This window comes from Anopheles arabiensis, chromosome 2 (assembly GCF_016920715.1).
Source record: "Anopheles arabiensis isolate DONGOLA chromosome 2, AaraD3, whole genome shotgun sequence".
NCBI classification, from domain to species: Eukaryota; Metazoa; Arthropoda; class Insecta; order Diptera; family Culicidae; genus Anopheles; species Anopheles arabiensis.
In genome coordinates this window covers 78,173,092-78,186,008 of record NC_053517.1, presented here as the reverse complement: position 1 = coordinate 78,186,008, position 12,917 = coordinate 78,173,092, and the positions used below count along the sequence as shown (strand labels likewise).

Below are 12,917 nucleotides of genomic sequence, written 5' to 3'. Positions count from 1 at the left end.
CGCTAGAGAGAGCCATCCGTGACTCGAGGGTGGAGACTACGGGAACCATCTTCTATAAGTCAACCCAGATCCTGGCATACGCTGATGATATAGACATCATTGGTCTGCGGCTCTCCTATGTAGCAGAAGCCTACCAAGGGATCGAGCAGGCGGCAGAGAACCTCGGATTGCAGATAAACGAGGCAAAGACCAAACTGATGGTGGCAACATCAGCGGGCCCGCCAACAAATAATCAGAATCTACGTAGGCGTGACGTGCAGATAGGTGAACGCACTTTTGAAGTCGTCCCACAATTCACCTATCTGGGATCAAAGGTCAGCAACGACAATAGCATGGAAGCTGAGTTGCGCGCAAGGATGCTGGCTGCCAACCGGTCATTCTACAGCCTGAAAAAGCAGTTCACCTCAAAGAACCTGTCGCGACGGACGAAGCTGGGACTATATAGTACCTATATAGTACCAGTACTCACATACGCCTCTGAGACATGGACACTGTCCAAATCTGACGAAGCCCTCTTAGCCGCGTTCGAGAGGAAGATGCTCAGAAGGATACTTGGCCCCGTATGTGTGGAAGGACAATGGAGGAGCCGCTATAATGACGAGCTATACGAAATGTACGGCGGAAATTGAAGATACGCGGAATTTTGCGGCCGTTTTCGGTCCCCATTAACCGTGTATCTCGGGGACCACCTATACACTGCGAAATGCAAGAAGCATATGCATAGGGAAAATTGAATCCTTTTAGATAACCAACGTCATAAAATCACAAGTGTGTTTAAGAACTTTTTAGAAACGCAAAAGATGTTAATATATAAACATAAAAAGGTGAAACATAAAGATACATTGAAAACCACACAAAAAAAAACCCCGGGAACAGACCAATGGAAAAAATACAAATTAGGCATAGGATACATACATGGGAATGTATCGACACCTACACATCGAAAAAAGATGTACATACACAACCAACACACACAAATAGTCTCACAATATAAACCAGGGGTTTCGTGAAACAAACAAAGATTGGTATAGACCAGCGATCGGCAAAGTACGGCTCGCAAACCGCATGTGGCTCTCTTCTTATATTTCATAGAACTTACACGTAGAACTTTACGAACATTGTGTGTACAATTTTGCTATTTCGGCCGCAAACTAAGACTAGGAGACCCAAAATAAGGCCTCTGAGCTTCAACGATTCCAGTAATAGATTTTGTTTACAAATTTACAAGATTGCCTGGACATATGCAGTGATTGGCTGCAACAAGGGTCAATAGTGAGCAACAAACACTTTTCAAATCACGTTTTATCATGTTGTGCGCTCGTAACGTTTCAATCGTATATACTCACAGGCCAGAAAGATTTATCTGACGGAGCATATTTACATTTACATGGATCTATACCTTAAACACCCAGGTGCAGACAGCATTAATGCTTTTTAAGTAGCCTTATTTTGTCCGTAACTAATAGCAGCATCACAAAAAACAAACAATCGTACCGTTAAAATTGTTTGTAATACATTTGAGAGACAAGGAGAAACCCTTTTTTATAAATATTATGTACAGTACAGGAAATCTTCAACACATTTGGGTAACAATGGAGTCCCAATTAAATAATGTTCCCGATCAATAGGAATCAAGGTTCACTTATTGAAATGATTCAGGCCTATTAAATACGACATAATTTTTTTTCAGTAATACTAACCTTTATAAAGAACTGTAAACCAGTCATTTTTATTAAAATCAACAAATAGCGTTAAGTTAACCGAGACTACCCCGTAGAAATTATTTGCAAGTGAAAATAAAAATTAAATACGGTGATGCTCATTCGCATACTCGTTCGCATACGCAAGGCGAAATAAGACGACACTAATTTTGACCAATCTTTATAAAAACATTACTCTTTAATTTTTCAAGGTTTTCATTCGGCAGTCTTTCTCTGTAATTAGGATGAGATCAACGGCATTACGCTTTACGCTCGCTTACTTGCTAAGACGCCGACCGCTCGTGACGGACAGCGGCGAGCCGGGACAGGAAGCGGCCAGCTCGACCATCTCCGCCGGTGGCACACGATTCTTGCGCCGTATCGCTAGATGGCGCTCGCGGGATGGAAATTTCGGCGTTTTGCGGATCATCACCGGCTGCACCTCGATCGTTCCCTGCCGTCCCACGGCGTCCCCGTTTGCATCCATTGCAGAGCCACCGCCGCCGCCGCCCGCTGGTCCTTCACGTTCGGGCACGGTCGGCCCCGCAGATGCTCTCGCCGGTTGTGGTGCTGCACCGCTGACGGCGTCCGACAGACGCGATCGAAGGCTCCGAAAAAGGCTGCTACCACGGGCAAAGTCCGATGCCGCTGCCGCCGGTTTCTGTTCGTTCGGTAGACGCATTTCTTGATTCCCACTGGAGCAGCTTATCTGTCGATACGGTAACGCGATTTTAAGACACACATACACACACAGGCGCGTTAAAACGTAAACAAAACTCCCACAATCGAGGACGGGGGAGGCGACGTGGTATGAGGCGACCCTTGCTGGGCGTGCGTATCGGTGTGTTCGTAGGAGCCGCTGTTGAAGGGCGTGCTGGTCAACGACGAATGAAACTTGATGATGGAATGGCACTTCACAATTCAAGTGGAACGGATGACACTCGCGCCGGGTATGTGTGGTTTGTTTGTCTGCTGCTCCTCTTCGCGATGCACCACACGCACTGCAAAGTGCTACCAACATACAATGCCTACCCACACAACAATACACAGTGAAACACACCTACACTACCGTAGCCGCAAACGCACAGTAAATGCGCACGCACACACAGGCACAACGGTGTCGGTATGCCTTTACCCGCGAAGAGGTACCGAAAATGTGTGCGATAACGACGGGCAGGCACACACAGGCACGAACGATGTATCGACGGTTTTGTGCCTAAACGGGCACCAGTTTGTTCCGAGAACACATGGCTAAATGCGTGACGGACAGCGTAGAGAGCGAGAGAGAGAGAGAGAGAGAGAGAGAGAAAAAAACAAAGAAACAACACAACCGCACAAAAGACACCTTTTTTAAAATGTCACTCCACAGAGCCCATGCCAGACAAATGCACTGTGTACTCGAATGCGTGCCTAGACACTTTTATGTAATCGAGATGGTTTGGTACGCCATGGATGACCTTTTATATCCCTTTTTCTTCTTCCTCCTCACGATTTATGCTGAAGATCGAACAGCTTACACAGAACGGGATGAAGCTAAGGCACACGATCACTTTGCCGGTTTGGAGCCACGACCCAATACATAAACGCAATCCACACAGGGAGAGGATGCAAAAACACAATCGATTTCTTTGTATTACGTCTACTTTACGACACAATTTCTGCTCTGCGTCTCTTTCGTGACTCTTCAACACCAATTGATCGCAGCGTATCGATCCAACAAAGTGCAACAAACTTGTACAAACACACAGCACAGATAGAGATGCAATTTTGTAGTCAAAAATGTGGACGGAATTGTACCAACAGTCATGAAATTCGACAGCAACGCAAACACGCGAACGGGACGGACTGGACGGATTTGTGGAACTGTTGTTGCCGCGGCGACGACAAAATCACACACGCGAGCGAGAAGCAATTACGATCAAAGGTGGCGGGGGAAAGGGTTACGAGTGTGTGTGTGTGTGGTTTGTGCAAATGTGCAAAGACCGTGGAGCTCACTGTGTACGTGAATATGCTTACGCTTTGTCCAAAATGGGGCGCTTGGGATGATGGTGGTGATGGAAAGAGGTTTACTTCATGAGTCGGTAACATTTCAACAATACTCATTTTATTTTACTGACCATCACAAAAAGCGTTCCTAGTCCAACAACAAATCAGAATATTGGAGATGGTTAAAGATTTTTTTAAATTAATTTCTAATTAATTTTCTGTCCAATTTCGTCCCATGTATAGTCCACCGTGTCTTTACCATGGACGACGAATTCAAAAACCAAAACAGAACTACGGATTGCTACGGGGTACTGGTGTGTTGGTGAGATGGCACAAACGTGATCGCGCACACACGTGCAGCCTTGCAGCAGGGCAATAAAAAAATCGTTAGTCCACCAATCGAGCAGCACTGCGCTAATGTCCGACTACCACTCTTTTTTTACTATACCATTTTCTTCCGCTTTTTTCGCTCTTCGCGGTGTACACAATCAGCCGCTGACGTAATTCTATTATGATGGTTGTCTTATTTTGGCAGCAAATCAGACCAACCTTCTGCTAATTACATTTTAATTACACTTTTTGTTTACTTCATCTAACTGGTTAATTTTTAAGTACCAAAAATACACAGGTGCTTTCATGGAAAGTATAAGAGAGAGCACAAAGGCCACATTATCCAAATGCTTGAATGAAAGATTTCAACGATGGTTAAACAAGTTAATACTAACACATTATGCCATTAAATATTGATTTTAACAGTGAATTGCCTACAGAGCGACAGATGGAGGTGGAATCTAAGCAGTTGGAATAGTTGGAAATCGTTTATAGTAGTAAAATACCGTTAATAAAATTGTTATGTTGCAAAGCGACCAAGTTCCCGCTGTAGTGTAACCAGATAATTCCCATATAACAATTTGTCATAGCACCATCACCACACTACCAATCGGCACTGGGGCAAGTGGTGAATATAGAGGTGAAAATTATAAACTATGCTGTAGCACAGGGGTCTCCAAATTACGGCCCGCGGGCCGCATGCGGCCCTCAAGCGCCTTTAATGCGGCCCGCGAGGACATTAAATTAAGGTTAAATTAAATAGCTTTCTTTTCTAACAGATTATTTTCTTTACTTCTGAAAGATGAAAATCAAGATTCAATAAAAGAGAGCTGCAGAAATTTGATATATTTCAATAATATTTTCTTATTAAAACGAGATTTGAACTTCCACTCATTCTAAAGGTAGCGTCAAAATGGCCCTCAGCAAGATTGATTGTGAAGCAATGCGGCCCGCGAACTGAAAATTTTGGAGACCCCTGCTGTAGCGTAATGGCGCACGTAGCCTTTAGACTTGTGATGAGAAAAATGAAGTTTTCGTCGGAATCGATTCCGGCTAGCTCCGAAGTATTCTGGAATCGATTCCGGATAGTAGGTCAGTTTCCGGAATCGAAATCTGCTCCGGAATTGATTCCGGAATCGAAATCGACTCCGGAATCGGAATTGGCTCCGAAATCAGAATCGGCTTCGAAAAGGAGTTGGTTTTGGCATACCCATAATAATAGGCGTTTGGGTACAATTGATATTGGACGTATTGATAGCTGCAAGGAATCAAAATTCATTTGTAAACGATTCATTGTCATGGAGATTTCTAGACTGATTTCGCTTCTAAAACTTCTTATTTCAATTCAAGAACTGATTCTCATTCCGGATCGAATTCCGTTTCTGGAGCCAATTCTAAATCTGTTTCTGGAGTAAATTGCGATGCTCAGGTCAATTCCGAGTCTGAAATCGATTCTGATTCCGGAATCGGAATCGATTCCAGCATCGGGATCGGCTCCGGATTAGATTTCGAACACGGAATCGGAATCGGGTAGGTCCGATTCCGAGCTCCCACCGATACTTTAGAACCCAATGGTTCTAATTCATTATATAAACCGAAATAACATTATACTTATAGATATATTTTGTGTAGCTTTGTTGTGGCTTTATAATAAACTGTTGATTGAATTTTTGTTTCACTTATTCGGCAAGTAGAATTTGAATAACGCAAAAGATAGCATTACTTGCAACATCTTAGGAATGATTTTTTGCGAATAGTTGTATAATATTGTATTCGATCAGCATCTTTATACGATTGTAGTGCATTTATTGTTCAGAGAAGACTGCCAGACGTAAAGGACATTGTATTGTAAGGAAATAATGAAATTAGTGTAAGGAAGTAATACTCCTCGGGAGGAAAACTGCAAACAACGAAAATTCTCCTTTTTTACAATATGATGTTGGTTTTTATTCACTCTAACACCATCTTCAACTCCGTCGATTATTGTAAACGGAGCAAATATTACAAAAAGGGATAACAACAAACAACAAACCCCAGTGATTAGATAGAAACCAAGTTGCTTTATAGGCTTTATCAGGAAAAGCGTACACAAGCGTAGTTTGATAATATGGGCAGCTGATAAGTAATAATACGTGTAGTATTCTTGTGATAAGAATCAATTCCACTATTTGTTGGGTTAGGAAAGCCATATCAAAAGCGCACTGGCGTTTAAAATGCGTCCCATTGAATTTCTATTTGAACAACTAAGAACAGATAGCTTCGCGTTTGCAATAGCTGCTGTCGTATTTGAGATTACATAATTATTACAAGGCTGGTTTTCCTGCTGTGAGTAATCCAACCAAATCACTGATAGGCAGACCCCGTTGGCTATGGCAGGCATATACTGATAGCTGTTGTTGTACCAAACAAGAGAAAAAATTCACCAACTCTGCTACTGCTGATGCTATTGAATGATGAAATATTACAATTCCTTGCAACACGATTGCATTGCTTACGGATCCTCAGACAACAAACCGATACCATTGGATCTATAAATAAGGCTTACGTTGATTATAAAACAAACAATTGAATACCAGTATTTTAAGTTAAATTTTTATCATATTTTTTACTGATGTTTGCTAGAAAATAAGAATGAAAATCTTAAATATCATTCATGGCACGTAACTATCACCAAACTGTATGGGATTTTATGAAGCGTGAACAATAGCTGTTCAGCATACCAAATTGCTCGCCTCAATCGATCTTCTCGATATTAGATTTTGAGATTTTTGGGAAACTTAATATGTTCTATATTAAAAGCTTATTCTTATCTAAGCGTTTAACATGTAATATTGTATTCTTGCCATGCTTTTTCGAAACTCTTGAATTAAATAACTGACAACTGTTAATCGAAACAACAACAGCATGCAATTAGCTCTACAACAGAGAACTACGAACCTAGAATGCTACCGCTCTTTGTCAGTCCCTCTGGCCTGATCACTTCATACAACCCTAATGAATCGCACAGAAAATGTGTCTTATAATCTCAGATTTTCAAGCATTCCCTGACGATAAATAGGTAGCGGTATAGCAGTTCGACAGCAATGATAAGAGTGTGTTTCTTAAATTGCATTAGCTTGGAATTACACATAAAAGGTAAACATTACGATGAAACGATACAAAAAACGTTGTAAATAATACGACAAAAGTTTAACGTAAAGTAATTCGACCAATTCCCGTGAAGATTTTTAAACACGTTGCACTCCGCTGTAAATTCCACTCAGCTGGAGGGGTTTCATACTAAATCGTTGTCAATACCGCTTTACTTAACCCCTACATAATAACCGATGATTTGAACTCACATGTGACTGAGCATTTGGTGTGCTGATGATGGTCCTAAAACAAAACACAACACCATTAATTAATTAATTAAATCTTTGACAATCTAACAACCCAACTTACCTAATATTGATTATAGCGCTGCGGTCGGTTTCCTCCCGCCGTTCTTGGCTTGTAGATACTATTTGGATGGTGTGTTTTTTGCGTACACACCGAGGCCAAATGTCCGACCTGGCCACATATGTTGCAGGTTTGATTGCGATGATTGCAACGTGCACTTGCGTGGCCCTCGTGCCCACAAACATTACATTCACGCTTCGGTTGGGGTTTGTTCCGCTCAACCAACACTTTCTTGGAATGCTGCTGCTGGTGGCGATGTTCCGGTTGCCGGTGTTGATGTTGCTGTTGTTTTCCAGCATGCTGCAACTGTCTCGGAGGACGGACGACGCTGGTTGGCCAATCCGACACGGGTTGGTGCGAGTTTACATACACATAACGATGGTTTCCCTCACCCTTGGCCACGTTCTTGGGCAGGTTTCCGTAATGATTGTGACCAACATTGCTCCCCTTTCCGTGGCGAATTGGTTTGTTTTCGGATTTTGAATTTCCAAGACCCATCGTAGCGATTGAAGATGGTGCGCTTTCTAGCGTCTGCTCTGCTGCGTGATTTGAACTGTACTGTGAGAGTGGATATGTTGGGCGCGTTTGTATGCTGGCTAAGCAAAATGCGCCACCGCTTTGTTTGAAATGCAGTGCTTCTCAAGCAACTTTTTGCGAATATTGGGTTTAAAAACTGTAACAAAAATGTTACAGTTTGATTAAATTTGAATTAAAATCACACTAAGGGAGAATATTTATTGTCGAGATAACTATTTTATCCAGTTACTGGTTGTTATCCAAAATATCAATCACATCGTGTTTCTTGCTTGTGGCAGAGACGTTTAACTTCTTCTTCTTGTTTGGCACAGCAACTGTTGTCGGTTAAGGCCTGCTCGTACCGACCTAGTGAAGTGAGCTTGGATTTCAGTGACTTATTGCTACCATAGCAGGATAGTCAGTCCTACGTATGGGGGCACGGTCTATTCGGGACTTGAACGAACGAACGGTCTATTCGGGAAGACGGGCATGTTGTTAAGTTAAGACTGTACCATGAGACCGGCCCAAACAGACGTTTAACTAGATATAATTTTAGTTCTTTGTGCGATATGATGTTCTTGTACAGGAGACCTTCGCATAACGAGTTCAATCCATGCGAGTTTTTTGCTACTGTTCGTTTGTCATTTTCATTTGCGTTAAAATTATTTCACAATACAAAATATCTCTGCATTATGAATAAGTTACACGTTTACGATGATCTACTTGTGCCGGTAGTGCTCTTTCCATTTTTTTATTCTAATTCTAACATTCTTGATATAATGAAATGTACAAATAGCAAATATCTTGTACACCTACTCTGAACAGATTGTTTGCCGAAATACGATATTAATGTGGCCCGAGAAGAAACCGCACGTATCGAATTTTGATCTAAGTTGAATTTCATGGTTTTAGCCAAAACAAAGTTATTTATATCTAGTAAAGTGGAACCACGAATTGCGAAATTGATCCAGTGACTCACTAGATATGCAAAAAACTCGTTATGCAGGGGACACTTTTCCATACAATTTGTACGAAAAGTGAAATAATTGATTCCAGGTAAAAATAATTTGCTAGTAGAGAGGGCATATATGCAGATGAAAATCTAAAAAGTGTCCTCATACAGTCAGAATTTAACAGTTGAACGTTTTTTAGTTGAACGCTCGATAGTTGGCTGACAGTTCAAATAACATCGTTTTTTAGGAAAAGCCAGTTTTTGAAAAAATCACAACAATCTCATGACATAACGTGCCAACTGAATAGCACATATTCAATAGTTGGTAGCGAATCGAAGTTCAACCAGTGAGTTCAGACTGTACAGGCGTCCCCCGAGTTACGACCCACTCGAGTTGCGACAATTCGCAGATATGATGACGCTCGTTACATACACATTTACAAAGATTCACCAACTACCCGATCTTGAATAACTATATGGTGTAAAAGGCTTTTAGAGTCAACTGGGAGGTAATTGTTGAGTGTTTGGATTTGCTCTTAGAAAAACTCGTTATGAGGGGTTCCACTGTATAGCTAATTGCCAACATATAGCTGAGCTAAATAATTATAGCTTACCAACAAGTTCACGTATATTTCGAGGACTACATGTTAATGTTATGAATAATCATTCATGTAAATTTTCAACAGCTAAATTACTCCTTGCCCCAACCTGTGAAATGCTTAAGAAACACTGGAATGAAAGACAGCGATCACGCACACATATGCGCGGAGCGCAGATAGTGTAACGCTGATCCAACAAAAACAAACATGCCATCTCGCTTTCTCGCATTACAATTCCAATCTGTCAGAACGAGCAAGCATGTTAGTTACATGGATTTCGATACTAACCTCAAAGCTGGAAGTAATCACTTCCGACGAGACGCATGTATTAGCAAGAAAAATCCTGTTTTATACAAAATGCCTCACACTACAACGCAAAATCTATACAACCAATTGCACACGTTCTAGCGTAGTACGTGGTACGATGCGAATGAGTCATGAGCCCTTATCTCGATCACCTGATTTGCAGTGCAAATGTAACGACCGGTTTCATCATTTCCAATAGAGCTAGGCTCGCCGCAAGCATCAACATTGCAAAAGCGGGGTTGTTATACCTTATCGTTTTGTGTCTGCGCATGTATAAGTTTAAGCCGGAACCGGTACGACGGAATAGAGTCTAACGTTTCTGCTACCGTTCTGGCTGCCTCCAGTTTCAGTGTGTACTTACAAGTGAATAGTCGATGCACGATGGGTAACCTTTTTTCCAGCAGCAATTCGAGCCGGCCGCGCACGGCTAGTGGCCCACCAAAGCCTCATGCGCTCTACCGCACCCAGGGAGGCTATACTGCGTGTGGCGAAGCGGACCATTCGGTCGATCGTTGCCGATACGCGAAACGATTGTGTTTCCACTGCCGTAGGGAGGGCCACATCGTTCGGATGTGCCCGGTTCGGTTGAGAGAAAATCAACACAAAAGCAACACTAGGCGCAATTAAAGCGTCTTAGCAATTGTTTCGATTAATATAAACACATTTTGCGACCCCCTACCCGGCAGGGATGCGGTCTGTATCTCGATTTCGGAACGTGTACGTGAATGTAAACAATGCACTTATGGTGGTGGTGATGGTGGGTAAATGGTGTGGTAAGGACCTGTTGAGTGAAAAGCGCATGGTGTGTGTGTGTGTGTGGTGGTGAGTTGACAGCTCCGTTCAAAGAACAACCGTAGCCGGCGAGCGCGGCGAACAGCAGAGACCGGCAAGCGTTCAGAACCCATTTCTCAGTATTTTGTCACCAAAGTGTGGCGTCTTTTCAGTCCGTGATCGTTCGTTGCTGAGCTTAGACGTGAAAAGCGATGGGGAATTTGCTGTGCTGCCGAACCAAGAAGCGGACCAAATCGACCGGAAGTAGTAGCAGCTTCAACAGCGAGTACGACAGCCACCAACTGCCCTGGGACGCGGAAGCGTTCCAGTGGGTGGATCCCAACCAACCCCAACACCATCTCCCGACGGCGGGATTACGCGGTGGAACTGCTTTTGGGCAGGGAATTACCACTTCGCAAGTGAAGCCACCGCAAGTGGTAGCGAGCAAAAGTTGCCCCACCAGACAGCCGGCGAAAAGCTGTGAGGCCTGCGGGGAGACGGACCACCGGGCGGATAGTTGCCGGTATGCCACGCGCATGTGCTTCTACTGCCGCAGCGAGGGACACATTATGCGCATCTGCCAGAAGCGCAAGCAAGGCAGGAAGGTGTTGCACCACCGCATAAAGGCCGGCGGCGCCTACCAGGTGCCGACGATGGAGCTGAAAAACAAGTACCAACCGCACCGGCACCATCATCATCAACCGAAAAAGGGCCACTCCGCCGGACAGCGGAAGCAACCGCATCGTAACGGGCTGACCGCAACGGGTGGACGAAAGAAGGTCCCCGGACATGGATGGGTGGCCCCGAACCACCATCACCACCAGCCACCGAAGCCCCAGCAGCACCATCACTTACCTCCAGGCGTGGGCCGTAAACCCCGGACACCGATCCGGACAATCGTCGCATTCGGCTCCGTCGAAGATCTCCGTAATGATGACGCCCTGAAACGAGACAACGGATGTGGTTACTTGATTTACGCAATTATGTGTTGTATTTAAAGATCGGCGAGAACAATCTCGGTTTTGTTTAACGCATCGAAAACGTGTCGACGAAGCCGGTTTAAGGGGTGATTCGTTATGTTTATGTTATAAGCCAGCTAACAATTAGAGTGGCCCTGTTTTTCGTGCCATACCATGACACACAAACGCGTTTGCGCATTTGTTCTTTATTAAGAGAGAGCGAGAGAGAGAGGAAGTGTAGAGTGTAGTAGAGAATTCGATCCGTTCTCAAGGACCAAGGGCTCTGTTTATGCGAAGCAGATGTGAAGAAACGGGAAGAAAACGATCCACTTGCCCAAGCCGTGAGAGACCACCATGAGGCAGAATAGGGAACTTTGTTTGCTTTGAATATCAGATTGAAGAAGTTTTGAGAAAGTGGTTCACACTTTCGCTCGATGGTACAATGGAATTTCAGAATTGTTCACGTTTCAAATTTGCCGTTTCGAGCGATACTTTGGACGAACCTTACCCTTAGATTCTTTTTATGCGTAACGGATGTGACGAAAACAAGAGATGGTTCAGTTTACGCTTCATTATAGGACTTCCAAGAGGGAATAGAATTTGAACAACAATCGCACTTTCTTTCGATGCTTTTTTGAAGATTTGAATTTTCAGATTATTAAGCGAACTTTGAACCACGGTAAAAAATAAACGTTGCTTTTCGAATGCAAAAAAAAAAACAAAAATGTATTTTTAATGTAGAAACAGGTTCTACTTTTGCCCGTATGTTCTTCAAATTTCGAATTCTTTGATGCCACACAGCTGGGAAGAAATTGTAGTAAAGTGTACACCATGGCTTGCTTTGCAAAATGTCGATTTATTGTCATGTGAATAATGATGCTTTTGTGCATTTTGGTTGCACCCTGCCTTTAAGGTCCTAGTTGTTATGTACTGCACAGTCAAACACACACACAGTAAAAGCAAACTGTGCGCTTAGGTATTGGAATGAAACCCCGGGAAGGTGGTAAAAGCACAACCAATTCCAATCCCTCTAAATCGGCACGAAGAAACTCTGCTGGACGGAAACTTCCGACGCGCTGTCGTCCATCTTTTTGAACGATTTCTGAAACTGCTGGAAGCGGCTTCGCCGCTGCTGCAGATCCGCCCCGAACGTGTACTTCGGCAGCTCGGGCTGTGAATCCTTCCTGCGCACGGCGAACAGGGGCGACGGTGGACCACCGTCGGAGGAGGACGGGTTCGTAGGCCGCACCGCGCTCATCCGTGGACTAGCAATGCCGATCGGTTTGGTGACAGACTGGGCCTGCTGCAGCTGCCGCTCCTCGTACTCGTCCTTGAGCGTTTGGTACGTGTCCCGGCGGGA

The 12,917-nt window shown here is 43.6% G+C and overlaps 1 protein-coding gene across 3 annotated transcripts in view; it reads right to left on the bottom strand.

Annotated features, from left to right (window-relative positions):
- The window catches only part of LOC120906307 (four and a half LIM domains protein 2), a 117,323-nt gene that overhangs the window by 86,115 nt on the left and 18,291 nt on the right, over positions 1-12,917 (bottom strand). The window contains exons 1-2 of one of the 3 annotated variants that reach the window (XM_040317897.1): positions 3,502-3,522; positions 1,982-2,409 (exon numbers count right to left, since the gene is read on the bottom strand). In XM_040317897.1, coding sequence (XP_040173831.1) covers positions 1,982-2,409; positions 3,502-3,507 — 434 coding nt within the window. In that variant the 5' untranslated portion in view covers positions 3,508-3,522. Of the gene's footprint in view, positions 1-1,981; positions 3,550-11,453; positions 11,540-12,917 lie in introns of those variants that run through there. The other 2 variants (XM_040317903.1, XM_040317880.1) reach the window with 2 other exon arrangements.